This window comes from Hemibagrus wyckioides, linkage group LG06 (genome assembly GCF_019097595.1).
Source record: "Hemibagrus wyckioides isolate EC202008001 linkage group LG06, SWU_Hwy_1.0, whole genome shotgun sequence".
Taxonomy (NCBI): Eukaryota; Metazoa; Chordata; class Actinopteri; order Siluriformes; family Bagridae; genus Hemibagrus; species Hemibagrus wyckioides.
The window spans coordinates 17,616,831-17,637,604 of record NC_080715.1 but is presented as its reverse complement, the minus strand read 5'-3'; the positions used below and the strand labels follow the sequence as shown (position 1 = coordinate 17,637,604).

The 20,774-nt window shown below is 36.4% G+C and overlaps 1 protein-coding gene across 1 annotated transcript in view; it reads right to left on the bottom strand.

Moving 5' to 3' along the window:
- Positions 1 to 66: 66 nt before the first annotated feature.
- neb (nebulin) overlaps positions 67 to 20,774 on the bottom strand; it is a 56,704-nt gene continuing 35,996 nt past the window's right edge. The window contains exons 105-139 of the mRNA XM_058391246.1: positions 20,588 to 20,692; positions 20,389 to 20,493; positions 19,922 to 20,026; positions 19,472 to 19,573; positions 17,823 to 17,924; positions 17,597 to 17,704; positions 17,400 to 17,504; positions 17,207 to 17,311; positions 17,020 to 17,124; positions 16,827 to 16,931; positions 16,588 to 16,698; positions 16,392 to 16,502; positions 16,082 to 16,183; positions 15,326 to 15,430; positions 13,597 to 13,710; positions 13,359 to 13,463; positions 12,484 to 12,588; positions 11,767 to 11,871; positions 11,245 to 11,355; positions 10,407 to 10,517; positions 9,818 to 9,931; positions 7,247 to 7,351; positions 6,951 to 7,055; positions 6,552 to 6,656; positions 5,947 to 6,039; positions 5,185 to 5,277; positions 4,156 to 4,248; positions 3,709 to 3,801; positions 3,206 to 3,298; positions 2,669 to 2,776; positions 2,399 to 2,585; positions 2,185 to 2,277; positions 1,258 to 1,398; positions 1,033 to 1,136; positions 67 to 882 (exon numbers count right to left, since the gene is read on the bottom strand). Of these exons, the coding sequence (XP_058247229.1) occupies positions 709 to 882; positions 1,033 to 1,136; positions 1,258 to 1,398; positions 2,185 to 2,277; positions 2,399 to 2,585; positions 2,669 to 2,776; positions 3,206 to 3,298; positions 3,709 to 3,801; positions 4,156 to 4,248; positions 5,185 to 5,277; positions 5,947 to 6,039; positions 6,552 to 6,656; positions 6,951 to 7,055; positions 7,247 to 7,351; positions 9,818 to 9,931; positions 10,407 to 10,517; positions 11,245 to 11,355; positions 11,767 to 11,871; positions 12,484 to 12,588; positions 13,359 to 13,463; positions 13,597 to 13,710; positions 15,326 to 15,430; positions 16,082 to 16,183; positions 16,392 to 16,502; positions 16,588 to 16,698; positions 16,827 to 16,931; positions 17,020 to 17,124; positions 17,207 to 17,311; positions 17,400 to 17,504; positions 17,597 to 17,704; positions 17,823 to 17,924; positions 19,472 to 19,573; positions 19,922 to 20,026; positions 20,389 to 20,493; positions 20,588 to 20,692 (3,828 nt within the window). The 3' untranslated portion in view covers positions 67 to 708. The remainder of the gene's footprint in view (positions 883 to 1,032; positions 1,137 to 1,257; positions 1,399 to 2,184; positions 2,278 to 2,398; positions 2,586 to 2,668; positions 2,777 to 3,205; positions 3,299 to 3,708; positions 3,802 to 4,155; positions 4,249 to 5,184; positions 5,278 to 5,946; positions 6,040 to 6,551; positions 6,657 to 6,950; positions 7,056 to 7,246; positions 7,352 to 9,817; positions 9,932 to 10,406; positions 10,518 to 11,244; positions 11,356 to 11,766; positions 11,872 to 12,483; positions 12,589 to 13,358; positions 13,464 to 13,596; positions 13,711 to 15,325; positions 15,431 to 16,081; positions 16,184 to 16,391; positions 16,503 to 16,587; positions 16,699 to 16,826; positions 16,932 to 17,019; positions 17,125 to 17,206; positions 17,312 to 17,399; positions 17,505 to 17,596; positions 17,705 to 17,822; positions 17,925 to 19,471; positions 19,574 to 19,921; positions 20,027 to 20,388; positions 20,494 to 20,587; positions 20,693 to 20,774) is intronic.

Here is a 20,774-nt window from a genome sequence, read left to right as displayed (position 1 = left end):
TAATTTATGCATCAAAGAAATTGACTTCTTTACATAAGGCTACATATTCAGGACAAGACACAGATATACTGCAGAAGCGGGGTGTGCTTTATTAGCTACTGAGCCAAAATATATGACTCTAACCCTAGACCTAGGGAATTGGAAGAACAAAACACACATGCAACTTGTGACCAGCCTTCAGCAAAGGAGGGAAGAGGCTTGTTTCTTGGTACTCTTCAGTGTACATATTTTGTATGTGGGGAACTGATGGTTACTCCTCACAATTTTCAAGTTGTTGTTTTTGTTTGTTTTTTGTTTTTTTTTCCCCTTAAATACAGTTTGCTAATGTCTTTTTTTTTTTCCAGTTATATCATATCGTAGTTGAGTGTCAGATTTTCTTTACAGCAAAGCCCATCTCTTCTTGTGCAAACGATTTAATGCTGGAAGAGGCAGTTGATTTGTCAGCAATATACAAAATAATGGGCTTTCAAATGATCGACTAGGTTCGGTACATTAAAGATAAATACAGCTGTCTAATTGTCTGTCAGGTTCTCATGTCACATCCACTGAAGATTTGCCGATACGGGTGCAACCAAAATCGCACATAATATGAAGGCAGACAAACAGGAGTCAGTACTATTCTAAGCCTAAACTACTATCAACTACACATAAACTACCTAAATGCCAGAGATGCTTAGCCCTGTGGATGTGTCCTACTCGTTCTTGTCTTTAGACCGCCTCCACGTAGTTGGCAGGCAGCATGCCGGTCTTTCCAGTACGTTGCACTGTGCCATACATCCAGCCCTCATCGATGGACTGGACGTTCACGATGACATCTCCATCTTTAAAGGACACTTCGTCGTTGTCGGCAGCAATGTAGTCGTACATGGCACGAACGGTTTTCTGTTGAGAGGGAAAATATTTTCAAAGGTAGGTTGCAATAGTTGAAGGACACTTAAAAGTATTTTTTTAAACATTGTGTTCTTTCAAACTAGACAGAATTTTTGTGAGTTAGTGTAGAGATTGCATGTATTGTGGGAATCTGATACATACCCCAGTGGTGGAGGGGTGTGAGGGAACAGAGGACACAGTGGTCTGCTGAGTGACCACAGAAGAAGATCTTTGCTGAAGTTCAACTGTCTTGGCCTGCTGGTAGCCTAGAAGACAGAAAAGGAAGGATTTCAATGTAAAGTCTTCAACACATCAATAACATTGATTACTTCAGATCCTTACTGAACACTCCTTTTTGTTCAACAATTTGGTGTCATGTGTATGTACCGATGGTATGAGTAGGGAATCCGTTGCTGTAGACGGAGACTTGATGGTCCACGTTCTCGGACAGCTCAGATTTCTCATCACCTAAGCCACTCATGGCGCTTGTCGAGCGAGAGTGCTCCTTACTACGGCGCTGAGCTTGAACTGAAAGGTGAAGAAAGTTGTCAAAAAATTTCACATTATGCCAAAACTGTGAAATTCGTATTTGATTAAAATTGGAAGTAGCTTGATAAACATGTATCTGAGTGAAAGTTATTGTCTACGCTAAAATATATGTAAGTATTAAAAAACAAAACGATCTGAACTGAAACTAGAAGTGAGAATATTTTTTAACATGATTTGTACATTTTTAATTGTATAAATTACAACATTTAAGGTTTGTGTTAAGGACAAGGTTACCATTTATACATTTATTCAGTTTATTGACAATACGGCATTTGAAATGAAACTCATCTCATTCAATTGTTTCAAAAATATCTATTTATTTACTTTTCCATTAAAATACCTTTAATGTACAAAGAGCAAATGAGACAGATATGCACATTTTACTTGTGCAAAGACAACTGATTGTGGTATTGGTATTCATATAAATTGGTATGGATTTACTGTAATTTACTGTAATTTAGTTTTACATGTTTTTTTTTGCTATAAATCAAATAGAAAAAAGACTGATTTTGGTAGCTGGGCAAAGGAATAGAAAATCTGGACCATGAGTTGAGATTTAAAAGGACTGAAAAGTCAAAATACAAATGTAAGGGGGGAAAAAGTAAGGATGAAGGAATGTGTAAAATGTAAGTTTCAGAAAATTGTACTTAATTATTTTGAGAGAGTATAATTTACTTTGATCCTTCCTCCTCTGTATGTGACGCTAAATTGAGGCCAGGGCAATATATCAATATAACAATGTAATGTTAGTAGTCTGTCACCTACCTGACATCATGTGGAGACTTCTAGACTGGATATTATCTTCAGCAGGATCATAGTCAAACACAGAGCCTGGGTTTGTACGCCAGACACGCAGGTCTAGAAATGATCCAGCGGTTAGATATGTTTTAAATTCTAAACTAAACATAGCGATATAAGGATATAAGGAACTGCATAAGAGTTGTTTAGTGAAGTTGTTATTGTGTTTCACTGAACTGACCAGTGGTGGTTTCCTGGTCATGCTCTATAGCACGTCTCCTCTCCATTTCCACAACACGCCTCTGAATGCCACGGTAGCTGATATCACTGAAGTCCTGAGTGTTTCTCTTTACACGCTCGGTCACCAGGTCAGTGGTTGTGGGGATGAAGCTGCCTTTACTCTTCTCAAAGTCCTGGTGGTACTGTACCTGTGAGACAGTTATCCTCTGTGTTATTCCAAATGTTCTAACAAGCCACAACTATTCATGTGTAAAAAGGAGCTGAAATTTACCCCGGAGATGATACGCTGAGTCTGTTTCACACGTCTCATCTCAGGAGTGTCCAGTACGAAAGCTGCTTTGCCCTGCACCTGCTTGCGGAAGCTGTCAGAGTACAGCACCTACATGACAGAAAGCGCACACAATGCAATATAAACTGTGTTATGCATTATGAGCACAGCTCAGGTTGGATTATTCCAGGTGGGAAAGAGGGAAACAGATGACTATGAAGACAACAGCCATGAAACATTTAAACATCTGTGTTATTGCAACAATAGAGGAATGAATTAGCACAACAGGTCCACAAAGATGAAGGGTGTTTTTGTTCCATTTCAAAGAAGTGCTACAGGACAGGGTGAAACACATGAAAAAGTGTTTAATCAACAGGACGTTAGCAATGGTTGCACACATCGCATATATATTTTAATGTATTATATTCAGCAGGTGGAAGGATGAAGTTAATATTATTAGCTACCTAAGCGAGAAGGAAGGAGTTAGATAGGTTATGTTGGACATGAATTTTAGGGGACACACGCTCCCTGGGTGAATACCGAGCTAATATGTTCTTGGTTCCGTTTGACACGCTCCATCTCTGGCGTGAATATGACAGGAGTTCCTTTGCCAGAAGCTTCTTTATACAAAACCTGGAGTGGAGAAGAACAGTGGCCAAAGAGAAGCCAGTGAGAAGCAGATAAAAAACACAATGTAATCACACTTCACACATTCCTTCAGCAGAAGATGTTTGTGAGAAAACACCACTCAGAACATCACATTTGATGGTTAAATGACACATTATGGGGCCAGAACCCTGTAGTGAGAGGTTAAGAAAAGCAAATAAAACAAAAGCAGAAGAGGTTACTCTGGTGTTGGATTACATGGTCTCAAGTTTGAAAGCTTGGAGTCAACTGGAGCACAGAAGATTTCAGGCTGCTGGTTGGAAGGGTTGGTGATTATATTAGCAGGGGATAACAGACAATATGGATGGAATGAAAGTAGTGTGAGCATTCATGCAGGTGAAGGCACTCCCAAATATACTCTGTGTAGTTTCCACTACCGAACTGATGTGCTTCTGAGTCTCTCGGACTCGCTTCACCTCGGGGAGATCCGATATAGCTGTCCCTTTCCCCAACATGTTTTTGTACTTTATCTACCAACAGATATGGTTCCATGTAGGCACGATACATAACAAGATACAAATGAAGCAAATCAGAAAAAGAACAGTAAAAGATAAAATACAAAGAAAACAGCAAACATATATATATATTCAAGCAATTCAAGCAAAAAATCAATTTGAAGTTACTGTAAGCATGAACTTTAGAAGTATTAGCATTGAACCTGGTGGCATATTCATGAATGAGTGTTATAAGAAATGTTATCATGTGCTGATCATTGAATTTTTCAGGAACTACAGTTAAGCAGGGGTGTCATAAAGGTTTGTCTATAATGATATATGGATGACAGAATGATCCGTAGCTGGGAAAAGAGTCACACCGCAGTGTACCATGCTAATATTTTCCTGATTGCGTTTAACTCTCCCCATCTCAGGAGTTTCTGATATTGCAGTGCCACGTCCTAAATCCTCCTTGTAACGAATCTTAAAATAAGTATAAGAAGAAAGGGTTACACAAACGACCCAACCGTTATTCCTACAAATACCATATATTTTGCATATACATGATGAGTAAACTCGGTGTTAGAAGAGATATTTTAAAAAGAAGAATTTGAAAGAATAAAAATCATACTGAGGAAAGTGAAGGTTGTTATGCAGGAAGAGTTATTATCTAAATCATGAAATCATTAAAAATATGTGCTCATATAGAATAGTGGAGAATTATAGAGTATTATACCACAGCGCTATTAAATTCCTGAATCTGATCGGTCAGCAAGATGGGGTGTTGATATTAATGTGCTCATTCTAATACATTATTACTTCTATCGTATAATGATTGATATGGTAATAGTTCTGTAATGAGATTCACTTCAGATTTATGAAGGGAGTCTCTGTGCTTTCATACAGTCAGAAAGTTTGAAAGGAAAGATTTTAGGACAGTAGACTTTGCGATTGTCTGTTTCTCAATAATGAAGTACATTTTCAGTTATAATTGAAAGAGGAAGTAAAAAAAAAATAGTGGCTGGTGTGGAAATAACTGTTTAACACAAATATATAAACCAATATAAACCAATATAAAAATAAGTGATAACTTGTCTCATGGAACAGAAATAAACCTCTTTCATAAACAAATGAAAAAATATTATTAGCTGTGGTATAAGTAGAATAAAACACTTCAGAATATGCTATCATACAAAAAAAAATCAATTTCAGGCTTATAATGGCATCACACCACCCCTCTGATTATTGATTATTTTCCGATAACAGCACACCCATAGTGTTTTATTCCTAACTAAATATGCAGCACATCCTTATAAACCTCTGAATTAGGAAAAATCACATCTGGAGTAAGAAGAATGATCAAACAGGTTAAAACGATTAAGGGGGAGGGATTCTCGTAATAGAGCCAAAAAACTCTACCGAGCTTATGTTCTTCTGAGTCTCTTGCACACGTTTCACTTCAGGAAGATCTGGTATAGATATGCCTTGACCTAGTGAGTCCTTGTATTTGATCTATTCCATATTTCCATTTAATGTGTAACACAGAAATAAAAGAGACATGATAAAACAGGAAGCATTACGTAAGTATCTGGCAAAACTATAGAGGACATGGTGACTCTCAGGGATACAGAAAACCTACATGAGCCTTTCCTCAATACTAGTATCACATGACATAAACCTGGATAAACATTTAGAAAGGCTTGTTCTGACCTCTTTACAACACCTGAAATAACAAACAGTTTTAAAATAACACCCGAGGAAAGTGGTATTAGATTTTTGTTGTTGCGAGAATTAACCTTTATCAAGGTTGCTATAGGCTTATGTCATGTAATGAAGGGCTTATGTAAGTGGCATTTAGCTTTACATACACTGTCTTTTAAGCAAAGTGGGAAATCTATAAATCCAGAAAGACAAATACACACCAGCCATTATGAAGATGTCTGGGACTCAGTAATCAAGGATATTAATATTGAAAAACACAACCAAGGACTTTTAGTTGATTAAAATATTGGGAGTTTTTTGGAATGACATAATGAAGTGTTTATTAAAATGAATTAAAAATGGAGACAGTGGTGATTAAAATGAACTGAAAGACATATCCTGGGTCTACTTGTCAATGACGAGTAGCAGGGGAATTTGGTGAGGAGGGAAAGGCTGGGGTAGGGTCACACCACAGTGTACCGTGCTAATATTCTCCTGATTGCGTTTAACTCTCTCCATCTCGGGGGTTCCTGCTATAGCAGTTCCTCCTCCCATATCCACCTTATAATGAATCTTTATAAATGCAGAGGCAAAAAATGTTATGCACCCATTTGTTATGCAACTATCATTTTTTCTTTGTGGTTTCTGAGAAGACCGCTTGAAATAATAAAGGAAACCATCATTGAACACATATGAACATTTCACATACATTTACATATAATGGCTTGGAAAACATGCATATCTGCATCTGCAAAACAGCTGGCAGCAGTTAAAAAAAAAAAGCATTATGGGTTTTAGCTCTTGAAATAGTTAGAGCAGTTGTTTCAAACAAATCAACTGAGCTTCAACATGAAGTTAGTCTCCAAACTAGTAGTCTATAGTTAATAGCTAAATTTAGGCCTAGATGAAAAAAGGAATTGGGCTGCATGTCAGGGACGGTTAACAGATGATTGCAGGAAGAGTAAAAAAATTAAAAATCTAGGGGAAAAAAGCAAGAATTCAAAAAAGAGAAAATGAAGAAAGTAGGCAGTTAGCAAAAAAAAAGCAGATGAAAAAGAGTAAAAGTATACTTAATGAGTAGATACCAAGCTGAAATTCTTTGTATTTTCTTTAACACGAAGCATTTCAGGTGTGTCCTGTACTGCTGTTACTTTGCCCTTACTGTTTTTAAGGTCAATCTGGTATTGAAGCTACAGAGGAAAGAGCACAAGGGCAGTCAAAGTACTGCAGATAGACAAAAAAGCGCAGTGTAACAAATATTCTTCAGTTCTGTTCAAGTGAACACAACCACTGCATTTAATCATTAATAACTTGTGGAAAGAATGAGATGGAATCAAATGACAGGGTTTAACATCTCCAGAGCTTTGTCTGTGAAACCTCAAACACAAAAGACAAGAATCATGGACAACACTACCAAGACAAGGTCCAACCTACTGGGAATAAAGGAGAACAGAAGAGAAAAGAAATGAATAAATAAATCTTACAGTGCTGAAGTTCCTCTGGTTCTCTCGCACTCTCTGCATCTCAGGAGTGTCCAGGACTGCATTGTAGTGAGACATGGTCTTCTCTGCCTCCTCCTTGTACTTTTTCTGTTTGGAAAATTTGTTAGAATAATGACTGACATGCCTTAAACCCCAACTATGGATTACACAAGTAATCCAGTAATCCAATATGAATAAAAATACAAATAAATTCCAGGCAAATTAATAGGCTGAGTTCTTAATTATTAGTGTTTCCTAGCAAAATATCAGATGGTCAGGATTGGGATATAAGCCATTACCTGGCTCACAATGTTTCTGATCTGCTGAGCGTGGATGATGTCAGGGGTGTCAATCACGGTGGTGTAAATAGCCCTGTCCTGCTCAGCATTGTGCTTGTATTTAGCCTGTAAAACATGGGCTTCAGCTGAGAGACAGCTCTTACAAGATGCTAACAGTGAAAAGTTTCTTGATTAGGATAGTAATATTACTAATATTTCAGTAAAGTTATCTTGAAAACACATATAATAGGGCTTCATAAAACATTTATAAGCATTGCATAAATCATTTAAAAAAAAAAAGCAATGTTAGGGTTTAGAAAAGGGTTATGTTTGGGTGTGTATAAGGGGGTGTGAGGAGACTTTAGGGGGTCTTGATGATTTTAATTCATAAAGGTTTGAGACATGATCTATAAATGATCTAATCCTTTTATTTCCTTTTGCTGACATAACAAAAGGAAGACAGCAAACATCATCCCATGAATAAATTTAGATGATGGAAAAATCACCTTAAGTTACTGTAAGTATGAACTTTAGAAGTATTAGCATTGAACCTGGTGGTATATTCATGAGTGTTATAAGAAATGTTATCACGTGCTGATCATTGAATTTTTCAGGAACTACAGTTAAGCAGGGGAGTCTTAAAGGTTTGTCTATAATGATATATGGATGACAGAATGATCCATAGCTGGGAAAAGAGTCACACCGCAGTGTACCATGCTAAAATTTTCCTGATTGCGTTTAACTCTCTCCATCTCAGGAGTTTCTGACATCGCAGTGCCACTTCCTAAATCCTCCTTGTAACGAATCTTAAAATAAGTATAAGAAGAAAGGGTTACACAAACGACCCAACCGTTATTCCTACAAATACCATATATTTGGCATGTACATGATAACAATGTTTCTTCTTCTTTTTAAAATATCTCATTGTTAGAAGAGATGTTTTAAAAAGAAGAATTTGAAATAAAAAACAATAATACTGAGAAAAGTGCAGATGTGTTACAGGAAGAGTTATTATTTACAATTTATACAGGAATATTATTATTAAATAAGTTAAATTGTAAAAGACAGTACAGTTTTTTTTTAAAATGGTGTTATAAATGCAAGACCATTTAAAAAATGTTTTAAATTATTCATATGATCGACATATGGGCTCCATAAATAAGTGTTACTAGAGTGTGCTTTATAACAGTTTTTAATACAAATGGACCTGCAGCACTACAGTTGAATGAAATAAAATTTCATCATCTACAGTACATAGAGTAATTATACCTCCTCGAAGCTTAATGAACAACAAAAGGATAAATTACAATTATTGTGGAAGCCCAGTTTGAGTACCATTGACATTATTTGCATGAATAAAACAAATACATCACTACAGAAAATTCATTCTTTGTTAAGATCTGTCATTTGCTTGCTTAAAATCCATTCAATTTTTTAATCAGGATGACAAATGATCCAATCACTAACCTGGCTGAGGATATCTGCAGCATTTCTTGCCCTCATAAAGTCTGAAGTATCAGTACCCAAAGCAATATATATATCAAGCAATTTAGATGATGGAAAAATCACCTTAAGTTACTGTAAGTATGAACTTTAGAAGTATTAGCATTGAACCTGGTGGCATATTCATGAATGAGTGTTATAAGAAATGTTATCATGTGCTGATCATTGAATTTTTCAGGAACTACAGTTAAGCAGGGGAGTCATAAAGGTTTGTCTATAATGATATATGGATGACAGAATGATCCATAGCTGGGAAAAGAGTCACACCGCAGTGTACCATGCTAAAATTTTCCTGATTGCGTTTAACTCTCTCCATCTCAGGAGTTTCTGACATCGCAGTGCCACTTCCTAAATCCTCCTTGTAACGAATCTTAAAATAAGTATAAGAAGAAAGGGTTACACAAACGACCCAACCGTTATTCCTACAAATACCATATATTTTGCATATACATGATAACAATGTTTCTTCTTCTTTTTAAAATATCTCATTGTTAGAAGAGATGTTTTAAAAAGAAGAATTTGAAATAAAAAAAATAATAATACTGAGAAAAGTGAAGATGTGTTACAGGAAGAGTTATTATTTACAATTCATACAGGAATATTATTATTATTATTATTATTATTATTATTATTATTATTATTATTATTATTATTATTATTATATACTATTTAAATAAGTTACCTTGTAAAAGACAGTGCAATTTAAAAAAAATAGTGTTATAAAATAGCTTTACCATTTAATTTTTTTTTAATTATTCATATGATCGACATATGGGCTCCATAAATAAGTGTTACTAGAGTGTGATTTATAACAGTTTTTAATACAAATGGACCTGAAGCAATACAGTTGAATGAAATAAAATTTCATCTTCTACAGTAGAGTATAGAGTAATTATACCTCCTCGAAGCTCAGTGAACAACATTCCGCAATTATTGTGGAAGCCCAGTTTGAGTACCATTGACATTAATTGCATGAAAAAAACAAATACATCACTACAGAAAATTCATTCTTTGTTAAGATCTGTCATTTGCTTGCTAAAAATCCATTCAATCTTTTTAATCAGGATGACAAATGATCCAATCACTAACCTGGCTGAGGATATCTGTAGCATTTCTTGCCCTCATAAAGTCTGGAGTATCAGTAGCCAAAGCCAACATTCCCTTGCCCTTTATCTCTTCCTCCAGTGCCTTCTTATACTCTCTCTGTGGAGGTTTAGAGAATGTTAAAGATCCAAACACATAGCTTTATTATAATGAATACTCTATATGCAAAGCTAGCAAATTGCAGCTTGGGGATAGCTACATATCTGCAGATTAATATTAGATGTTAAACAGCTTCATTAAGAAGATCCCTTATTTTTAACAGCATCAGGGTGTGGGTAAAGTCCTGTTAGAAAATAAGAGCGATATTAAAAACAGGGAAAACAAGGAAAATCTGGAAGAAGAAAAAAACAGATTTAGTGAGAAGCGTAGAGGGATCAGTAAAGTTTTATTACCAAACCTGGTTAGATGATTGGGTGGAGTGATCCATTAGGGAAATGGAAATTGGTTAGCAAGAATCAGGACTTAGCACAATCAGTGCAGCCCTGTTAGTGTGGTAAAGAGGCAAAAGAGTCATGACTTCGAGAAGGAGATTAAGTGTAAGATGGGGGATGGCTGCAGCCTGAGCCATTCCTACCTCGTTGAGGATCTGAGTAGCATTCTTTGCTCTTAGCAATTCAGGAGTTTCCTCCAGCACTGTAAGCCCTTTACCCTTCACCCCTTCTTCTAGATCCCTCCTATACTCTTTCTACAGGGTGGAGAAGAATAGAGAGACTGCACAGAGAGCACACGACAAGACACAGACATGCAGAACCGGACACAGCTCTTCTTCAACATGGAGCTCAGTGTCACTATGCCTCTGTTCCAAATGTGTTCCAAATTTCTGAGGTTATATTATATAATCATCTGGTTTGAAAAGCAGGATTGTAATTTTATAATAACTATGTATTACATATTAATGTAAAATTCAGCGAGTTGTTCAGCTAGTCTAGCAGAAATTGCCTGCATTTTCATTGTTTTGTTTTCTTTTATTTAATAATTGTGGATGAAAAGGATGAACAAAGGCATTAGTGAATGCAGATTTGATCAGGTGTTTCTCAAAGGAAAGACACAAAAACAATACTGAAGAGATGTTTTTTGTTTGTAGAGTGTTAGCATTAGAAATAAACCAAATACCAGAAATGTTAATTAAAACACACTGAGAGGAAGTGAATGGTAGGGCAGAAGAGCATCAACAGAAGAAAAGACAAAACTCACACATACACATACGAGAAGAAATAAAAAAAAAACTGAATGATTTAAATGACAGGAAGTTGAACGGGGTATTACTAGGAGTTTATTATGACTGGGTGGTAAAACCATGCAAACTAACCACAACCTGCTCAGCTGTGACCATGAAGACTGTAATATGTTTGGTGGGTCTTAGTATGATTACTGGGAAAGGAGGAAAAAATATAGACTGGTCCATTTGTTACCTCACTAGCAATTTTGGTGGCATGTCTGACATGTAACATTGCCGGAGTGACCTCCAAGCCTGAGAGGTTCCTGCCTTTCATGTATTCCTCAAAGTCCTTCTTATAGTCTTTCTATCCACCGCAAAGATAAGAGAGTGAAAGACACATGAAACCTCAGTAACAAAGGCTTTATGTAAGCTCTTCTGGGCTGAATAGTTCCTTAGATAAATGCTGTTTTCTTATCCCCATAATGTAAAGTCAGCATAAAGCTGAGCAGGGAATAGCTGGAATCAAATATCCACATATAAAAAATTCAACACACATAAGACGTTAATATATGACAGACAACAAAATATACTTTACTGTCTCCTCAAGCCCTTAGCATCAATTGCCTTCTCATCTCTTTTATCATGAAAGCAATAAACCTGTTTTCATTAGTCCAAAAATCTGGAAAGGTTTGATTTCCAAAATATGCTATAAAGAATCTACATGCAAAGGTAAATCATCACTGAAAGATCCTGTAGTGAAGAATCACTGATTTACCTGGCTCTGCATATGCTGTGCTTCTTTGGCGCTCACATAAGTTGGAGTCTCAAAGTCCAGCATGGCCTTGCCCTTCTCCCTCTCATATTTCTCCTTGTACTTCACCTGGTTACAGAGAGAATCCCAAAGGTCACAAAAAAGCTGAAAATATATTGTTAGGAAAGTATGCCTAAACATTATTGGGTAAAATCCATCTAAATGTTCATTAATTTTGAACTTTATAAACAATTAAAAGTCTTAAGAGTGTTAGTGAATATAAATGTAGCTTTTCTGACATACAGTTTACAGTACAATCAAATTCTAAGCTAAAGACCTGATGTACTCCAAATGTTAATGCTATAAAATAAACATTCTAGGGGTGAGAAAACTCAGTAAAAAGAAGAATAATTGCATCTATGGTCATTCCAACATATAAACAACTTCAGTTTTTATTGAAATGGTCTGCAAACCTGTTTTACTACTTCCATAAAAAGTCTCTTACCAAAATAATAACTGTAAAAAGATTTACTGCAAAAATTACTGTTGTAAAATGAAACCATACAGAAATAGCTGGTCTGTGGGAGTATAACAGTTTTAAAGGTAAAATGAGAAAAAAAACAAGAAGTTTGATTTTCACACCTATGTTGATTTATACACATGTCCACACACACACACACACACACACAGACATTCCTGTTGATGTCGAATTTGAGGCCAGGACTTAATGTTGTGACTTACATTACTCTGTAGCTCTGAGGCCTCTTTGAGATGAAGCTGCTCAGGAGTGTCAGGAATCAAATGGTAGTGACCTCTACTCTCCTCAAATTTCTTCTTGTACTGGTACTAAGAGGGAACCCCCAAGCAAAGCAACTCAGTATAACAGTACTAACTAATTCAACTAGTGCTAAACCAATTCTCTCCCATTTGACTAGATTAAACTGAACTAAAAATAAACGAAAATTAAATAAAATTAAATAAAATTAAATAAATTTAAATAAAATAAAATTAAATTAAATTAAGTAATTAACGTGAACATCCGGAAAGGCAAAATTTTTGTGGAAATAAAAAAAAATCTAACCAAATATCATTGACTGGAAAAAAAAACTATCAAAAGCAATATGCCAAAATAAAACAAACTTTTGATAGATAGATAGATAGATAGATAGATAGATAGATAGACAGACAGACAGACAGACAGACAGACAGACAGACAGACAGATAGATAGATAGATAGATAGATAGATAGATAGATAGATAGATAGATAGATAGATAGATAGATAGATAGATAGATAGATGGAAAAGATGGGATAAATGGAAGGGTTCTGGGTTTTTTTTTGGTTATTCAGAATTATATTTGGAAAATTTAGGATGACTTTAGTTTGGTTCTGAGGTCACATGTGGGTGAAGGAAGCACAAATGTGAACGGTTAAGGCTAACTGCTAGTTAGGGGATAGATGAGGGAGGTGAGGGTCACTACCAGATGATTTCTTTCACAAATAGGTTTTAGGTGAGCAACATCCTTGAGAGTAAAGGGTGTTTGTAAGCATGCTGTTAAAATGACTGAGTTAAAGGAAGATGAAAGGGAAAATGATGGGGTTTGTGAATATCTTACACTACTGGCCAGTTTGCTGGTACTCAGGTTGTGCTGCATGGCCAGAGACTCAGACATATCAGTCACAGGCTTATGGATCTTCTTCAGGTCACCCTTATATTTCACCTGTAAGAGAAACAGCAAAAATGACTTTGTATCATTCATTGTCAATATGCATGCTTTCAAAATATTGAAAAACCCCTAAATGTCTTATCACAGATTATAGATAGACATAAATAATATAGTCCAAAGTACACACCTCACTTGCAAGTGTATTGGCATCCTTCAAAGTCTGATAAATCTTACTGTTCTTCAGGTCATACACTGGTCTCTTTCCTTTCATCTCCTTGTCAAACTTCTCTTTGTATTTCACCTTTTTGGGCAAAAATAGGATTAGAAGATAATACTGAAAATAATAGGTAGAGTAAGCCATACTGTTAATCCCAAAATATGTGATATACTGTATATTCCCTCATTAGTAACATGCACTTGTTGGAAATGTAGTCAAAAACCTGAGGATGCTGGTGGAGAGTGATTTAAAGAAACATATGCTGCCTGGTAATAACATGACAATCTGTATCAGACAAATAACTGAATACAACTGCCAGATATCAAGCAAAACACCATATCTGGACAAAAGAACATTAACATTGGGACTTCATAAAACATTCATAGACAAGGCATATGTTTTACTAGCAATGCTAAAGGATTTATATAAGGCTTATATTTGATAACACTAAAGCTCTTCTGTAGTGTCTGTCTCTATAAAAGAGATAAGCGAGAAATATCATACTTGGTCAACTTATTTAAATAAAACAAGGTATCTGTCAATTTAGTATTAACAGTACATTCATAAAGCTTTGGGACATTGTGGATGAGGTTATATCTTAAAAGAGACTTATAAATGTGTTACAAGGGCCCAATGTTGCTAGCTTTCCTATGTTTATAGAGTTACCACTCAAATATACTTTAAATACAAATATATTTGATTTTTTTTCTCCAAACTTTGGAAACACCTCCAGATCTGAAGAAAAATTCCTTTGTAAGAACAAACAAAAACAGAATTTCATGAGGATTGTGTAGATCCAATAAACTCATAGTCCAACAGCAAGTCCAACTGAATTTGCACAGTCCTCATTTTATACACGGATGCAAGAACATAGCAATTCTGATAACGATGGAATAGTTCATTGTACACAAAGCTGGAAAACAATAATGCAATGAACTGCTGAACTATGCATGGCAACAAGGCAAAAGCTTGCATGACAAACAGAAAAGAGGGACAAAAATAAAATCAGAGTGAGCAGAAAATAGAAACAGGAGTAAGCACAATCGTGGGAAGAAAGGTTGGTGCCGAGGAGTGTTTTAGTGTTCACTTTCTTAAAAATAACAGTGAGTACCACGAAAGATTCAGTCAAAGAGAGAGGACAGAGATAAACATAACGCAAAAGTTATTTGCCCTGCGGTTCAGGGTCCGTCCTTACATCACTAGTCAGAGCATTGATTTTCTTAATATGCCGCATCTGGGGAGTATCAAAAGAGGCAGTTCCATGGAGGGAAGGCTTGGCCTCCACCTACAAAGCGCAGTGAGATGGCAGGGTGACAGCAATGAGAATGACACAGGACAAAAATGGACAGTAAATAGATGGGATATGGACAAACTGAATAACATGAGGATGAATACATGAATAAGTGATTGGTAAGAAAATGATGACAGAGTTAAGTTAACAAGTTAAATGTATCTACATGAACACAGATCCATAGTCACAGGACAGTCGATGGTCACATAGACAGCATTAGACATTGCTATTAATGCTGGCTGGTAAGAAAAGCGCTGATGGAGCATTTAACACTACTGCTACAGTTATTTCAAGAGCAATAAAACTAATTTTGCATGATTGGAACATGGCAGTTGTTATGATACAGCAGATAAAAAAAGCAGAAGTTTTGATTAAAGTATGGCTAAAAGTAGGGGCGAGAAAAATTACCAGGCTGGTAAGCTTGGACACTTCGGTGGCCAAGTCGATATCGGGACGGTTGACCAGTGATCCTCCACGGCTGGCCTCCTGACGAGCCTTGTCACGGTATCCCACCTATAAGCACAGCACAATATATTATGTGTTTTGGAGTAAATGGATGGCATGACCCCCAAGTGGTGCAACAAAAATCTGTTCACCCTATGTTTGGGAGCAAACTTTAATCCCAAAGATGCAACAGTCATCTGTCGCCTAGAGCTAAGAGAGTAAAACTGACTGTGATCTCTGGGAGTCAGAGATGGCATACTGACTCTCCCCTGGCAATTACAGGAACACTGGCAAATCATGAGCTTCTGTCAGCTCATGTATTCTGAAGAGCCCTTTCTTCCAAGTGTGTTATGCTGCTTTAAGACATATAATCAGCAGAAATTCAAAATGATGCAGTTAGCTGACTTCATGTGTCTCAGAAAAAGTATATGTAAGCCTTTACTATTACTGGTTGGCAGCAAGAATTTTGAATGATTAGAACTTGTCAAACTTAGAACTTGAAAACTGACTAACTGATTGTTGCAACTTAAAGACATTTCACCACTTGTTGAATAAAATTTCTCAGATTAACGGAGAGACAACTTTAAGATAATAGCACAAACCAGTCATCATTACTTACGACCACAACCAAAAACTCTCCAGGATAACTGAACGTCCTTAGAAATGGTTTTATTTTGCAAGATTGACTAAAGATGTTCCAAAATGCAGAGGGGAAATTACCTCACTGATGAGCTTGGCAGCCTGGGTAGCCTTCAGGATGTCAGGGCGATCAGCAACAGGTGTGTAATGCAACTTGGCCTTAGCTTCCTGTTTATAGTTGATCTACCAAAGATGAGAGTGCAGAGATAAACCTACTGCATAATGATCATCTAACAAAAACCAGACACTAAAACATTACACTCTTAGAGAAATGTTTCTTCAAGGCTTCTTTAAATGGCCTTCTACAGGAAACATTTCTGAAAGGAAGACACCAAAACCTGAAGAAACCTTGATTAAACTTTTCTTATCTTTTCAAGCCAAACAGACTTACATTGCTCTGGCTCTTGGCCACATCCATGGCATGCTTCACATCTGGAGGTACAGTCATATTGTTGTACTCAGACTTTCCTTTCGCCTTCTCAAACTTCTCCTTGTACAAGTTCTGTGGAAAGATTATTTGAACTGTAAAGTCTTCACAATCCAAATTAGATCCTATCAGTATGAACATACTGAAGACTTGCACTTACAGAACTTGTGATTTTGGTCACTACTTTGCTATGGGCTGTGTCACGGGTCTCAGGCAGGGTGGTGAAAGAGCCAGACTGGCGCTCCTTCTTGCTGGCCAGCTTGTATTTGCTCTGTAAAGGAATTATTAATTGAAGTAACAGTGCTCATGTTCCTGTGTGTAAATCATTAAAAGCCCCTTTGCTATCATGTAAACATATATAGAGAGTGTTATGCATCTGCAGTAAAATCCTTTTTCTACCTCAGAAACCAGACCAGACACTGATTTAGCATGGAGGATCTGAGGGGTATCGTGGACAGCATGGTAGTGTCCTTTGGCATCTTCATACTTTTGCTTGTATTTGATCTAGTGAAGAAACATAAAGCAATTTTATAGTACATAAAAGCAAAACAGTTATATTTCCATGTTACCAAATGAAAAATATGGCACTCACATAGCTGGAAAGCTCAGTGTTCTGCTTGGCTAGAATTGTGTACTTATCGTCAGTAACAGGCATCACGCAACCCTTCAGCATCTCCTTGTCGTACTTGTACTCAACCTGTAACATAACCTTTGTCAGCAGCTGTATTTGACGTGGAACCATGGATAAAAGCGAGCAGTGAAAGGCAATGAGCACTTACGTCACTCTGCTGGTAGTTGATCTTGGCAGCGTGGACAAAGTCGGGTCTGTCCACAGTCCAAATCCACTTATTCTTGGTGGCCTCATACTTCTTTTTGTAGTCAAGCTACAGCAGAAAAGCGCAGACTTGGTTTAAACACATTCCTTAAGTACTGAGAGATGAGCCAGGATTTTTGCTGAAAGAGTGAACTTACATTGCTGATGTTCTTGTAGGCCTCCTTGGCAGCCCGGATGTCGAAAGCATCAGGAGCTATGTTAATCTGAGCTTTGTTTTTCTCATACAATTCCTTATATTTGAGCTATGAAGAAAACAACACTGTTAGTATCATAAAAAGTCAATAATAAATTATTTATAGATTGATAGATTTGTCAACAAAATGGCAAGACTTACATTGCTGATCATTTCTTTGACCTTCTTCATGTGCAGATTCAGAGGAGTGTCATGTCCAAGAGTGTAGCCTTTAGCCTTATTCTTATTATACTCCATCTTGTAGATGATCTGAAAAATCATCACAATATAATTCATTTTGAGACAGTAGCAGATTTTAACAAGCTTTACAAAAACAGAATACAGATGTCAAAGACATGACAAGCCAAAGACTATGGTGAGGCCTTACATCGCTGATCTGCTTTCTACGCTTGTGGACTTGGTGCTCAGGTGTCTCCAGCACTGATGTGTACTTTGACTTGAGACGCTCATATTGTGACCTGTACTTCCACTAAGAAGGGAGGAAATTCACAAAGTCAAAGTCTGGAAACTGCCATACAATATGTTAAACAATAAATTTTATTAATATAATGAGTTTTCTCAACAAAATGGAGTGATGAGGTTGCAGTGTATATTAGAGGAAATGAGAACTCATGCATTTTTGCAACAGTATTTTACTATGCCCAGAACCAGAGCTGGTACCTTATAAAGTGACACAAACTGTGGTTTGGGAAGTAAAACAGTGTTTGCTTCTAGTAGAACACAGAACGCAGAAAGCATGCAACTCTTTTCCTTTATTGAGGAATACATAACATTAAATTCTGTACAAAATGAACATGCATTCAAATGCAAGCAATGATTACGCCTTCTAATCACACTTATTAATTATCATTCTGCTCAGACTTATTATTTATACGACTGTATTTCTATTGCAGGTTTTTTCAGAGCCAGTACAGCTGTTTAAGCTCCACTGCACTTTTACTGTTACTACATGTATCACACCTGCACATTTGGTATATAACTGTCCTTTCTGTTCTGTTGCACATTATCTACTGTTACTGCATGCATATTCTAGATTTTTTTTAAAAAATATTCTTATTTCTTATTATTTATAGTTTCTTAAATTTAGCTAATTTATATGCACAGTTTAAGCAGGAGTAGGCTGAGTTTTCATTTCACTGTAAGTTGTATACTGTATATAACTGCATATGTCACAAATAAAATCTTCAATCTTGAAGTCATTTCAGAATTTTAAGGCTAAAAAAAATTTGGCGAAAAAAATATGGATTAAAAAAAGCATAAATAATGGATTTAATGCAATGCACAGGTTAAACCAGAATGACATTAATGATACCTGTAATGACGTGCATCTGAATCAGCTCACATGTCTACATTGCTTTATGCACTATATTAGGGTTCAGTGGGTGTGGTATTTAAGCTGTGGCTGATGATGATGAATAAGCAAAAAGTGATGATGGTGATTCATTTATCCAAAAATGGAGTTAGGATGGATGGTATTAGGTTTCCAGGGGCCTGTGGCAAAGCCTGCAGGCAGATGGTTACCTTACTCCACATGCTAGTGTTGTACATGGCGTTCAAAAGGTCAGGACGAAGCAGCTCATTGCAGCCGCTCTTGAGCAGCTCTTTGGCCCTGACTTTATACTTGAACTGTTCACAGAAAAGACGAAAAGACATACACAAATACACACACAGGTCATGCTTCAGGGTAAAAAGAGAATGCACCAGGGGATTTTACAGTCCAGAGAGTGGTTTGCTCTTATATCAATCTGTCAGGTCCAGATAAGTGTCATGAACACACTTAATCAAACACTGAAGGCATTTCTAAGCCAATAGTACTATTACTGGTACTATTCATAGTAGTATTGAAGAACTATTCAGCAAAATTACCATCTGGAGTGTACAGTTTGACAATGTGCGCACTCAAAGAACCCACTAAGGGGAATTTGTGTGGCACAGCGGCAGAAACTTATGCGTATCATCCAGCAGATCTGAGACGACGTCATGCTCGGGACCTGTGCTCGAGCTAGAGGACTTTACCTGGCTCATATTGTTGACCTCTTTAGCCAAGAGGTTTCTAGGGTCATCTACAACTATGGTGTACTTATCCTTAGTCTTCTCATACTCTGCGCGGTAGGATCTCTGCTCAGAACATTAAAGGGAGAGTTAGAGGCCCCTGCCTCCAGTTTCAAATTTCAACCAGGAGACAGATACTTTACATTCACCCATGGGAAAGAAGAATTTACAATGGCATGTAAATATAATAGTACATTGTTTCAGAGTAAAAGGCATCTCCAAATTATTTGTACTGAAATTTACCTTTACACCTGTTTCCACTTTAGATGCAGAAAAAGAAACCATGTTAAGCTTTTACATACAATACAATAATCATGTTGTTTTCTAAATTACAGCAAGCATTTGCTTTTTGCTGACTTAAACTGAAAGAACTGTTTCGTTTAAAAGAAAACCAACAGAATTATTTTGACTCACATCATTGGAGAGTGCAGAAGCGTTTCTAGCAGCTTCAAAGAATGGTGTGTCACATGTGTACTTGAAGTTGCCTTTGTTCTTCTCATACGATGCCTTGTACAGTCTCTGTTAACAAAATAAGAGCATGAAATAAACATTCATATTTAGTAGCACTGTATAAGCTTAGATATTTCATACTTCATATTTTTTCATACAAAATATATTATATAATACAGCATTTCTGTAAAGTGTCAACACTCTGTGTATTCTTATTATATTTATTTTATTTAATTCTATTTTAATAATAAATGTTCAATAAGGTTGATAGCTGTGTATATAATACAAATACTTTGTATATATTATAATATTACATGTAAGCAATTTACCTGAGCTTCTCGATAAGCATTTTAATGTACATATCTTTTGGCACATTATATAACTGACAAATAATCTTGAATAGACTTGAATCCAGGACTGAAGCGCTTTACCTCGCTGTACAGTGCTTTGTTATGCTCAGCCTGCTTCAGCAATGGTGTGTCCCACACATAGCAGCCAATGCCTTTGATCCAGTCCAGATCCTCTTTGTATTTGTACTGTCATACAAGAAAGTGAGAAAACAGTATGTTCAAGGGCCTTTCAGAGGAACTACTCTGATGCTGTTATATAAGAAATATAATTTTCCCTCACATCACTGACGCAGTCTCGCACAATCTTGCTGTGGAAGAATTCAGGACGATCTGGGATGGACTTCCATGTGCCCAGTGAGTTGATGTATTTCTCTCTGTATCTAACCTGTGGTAGGAAGAGAAAGACACTGAAAGACCACCAAACTAAATTGTTGTTGCATTTAAAAAATTGAGAAATATTTATTACT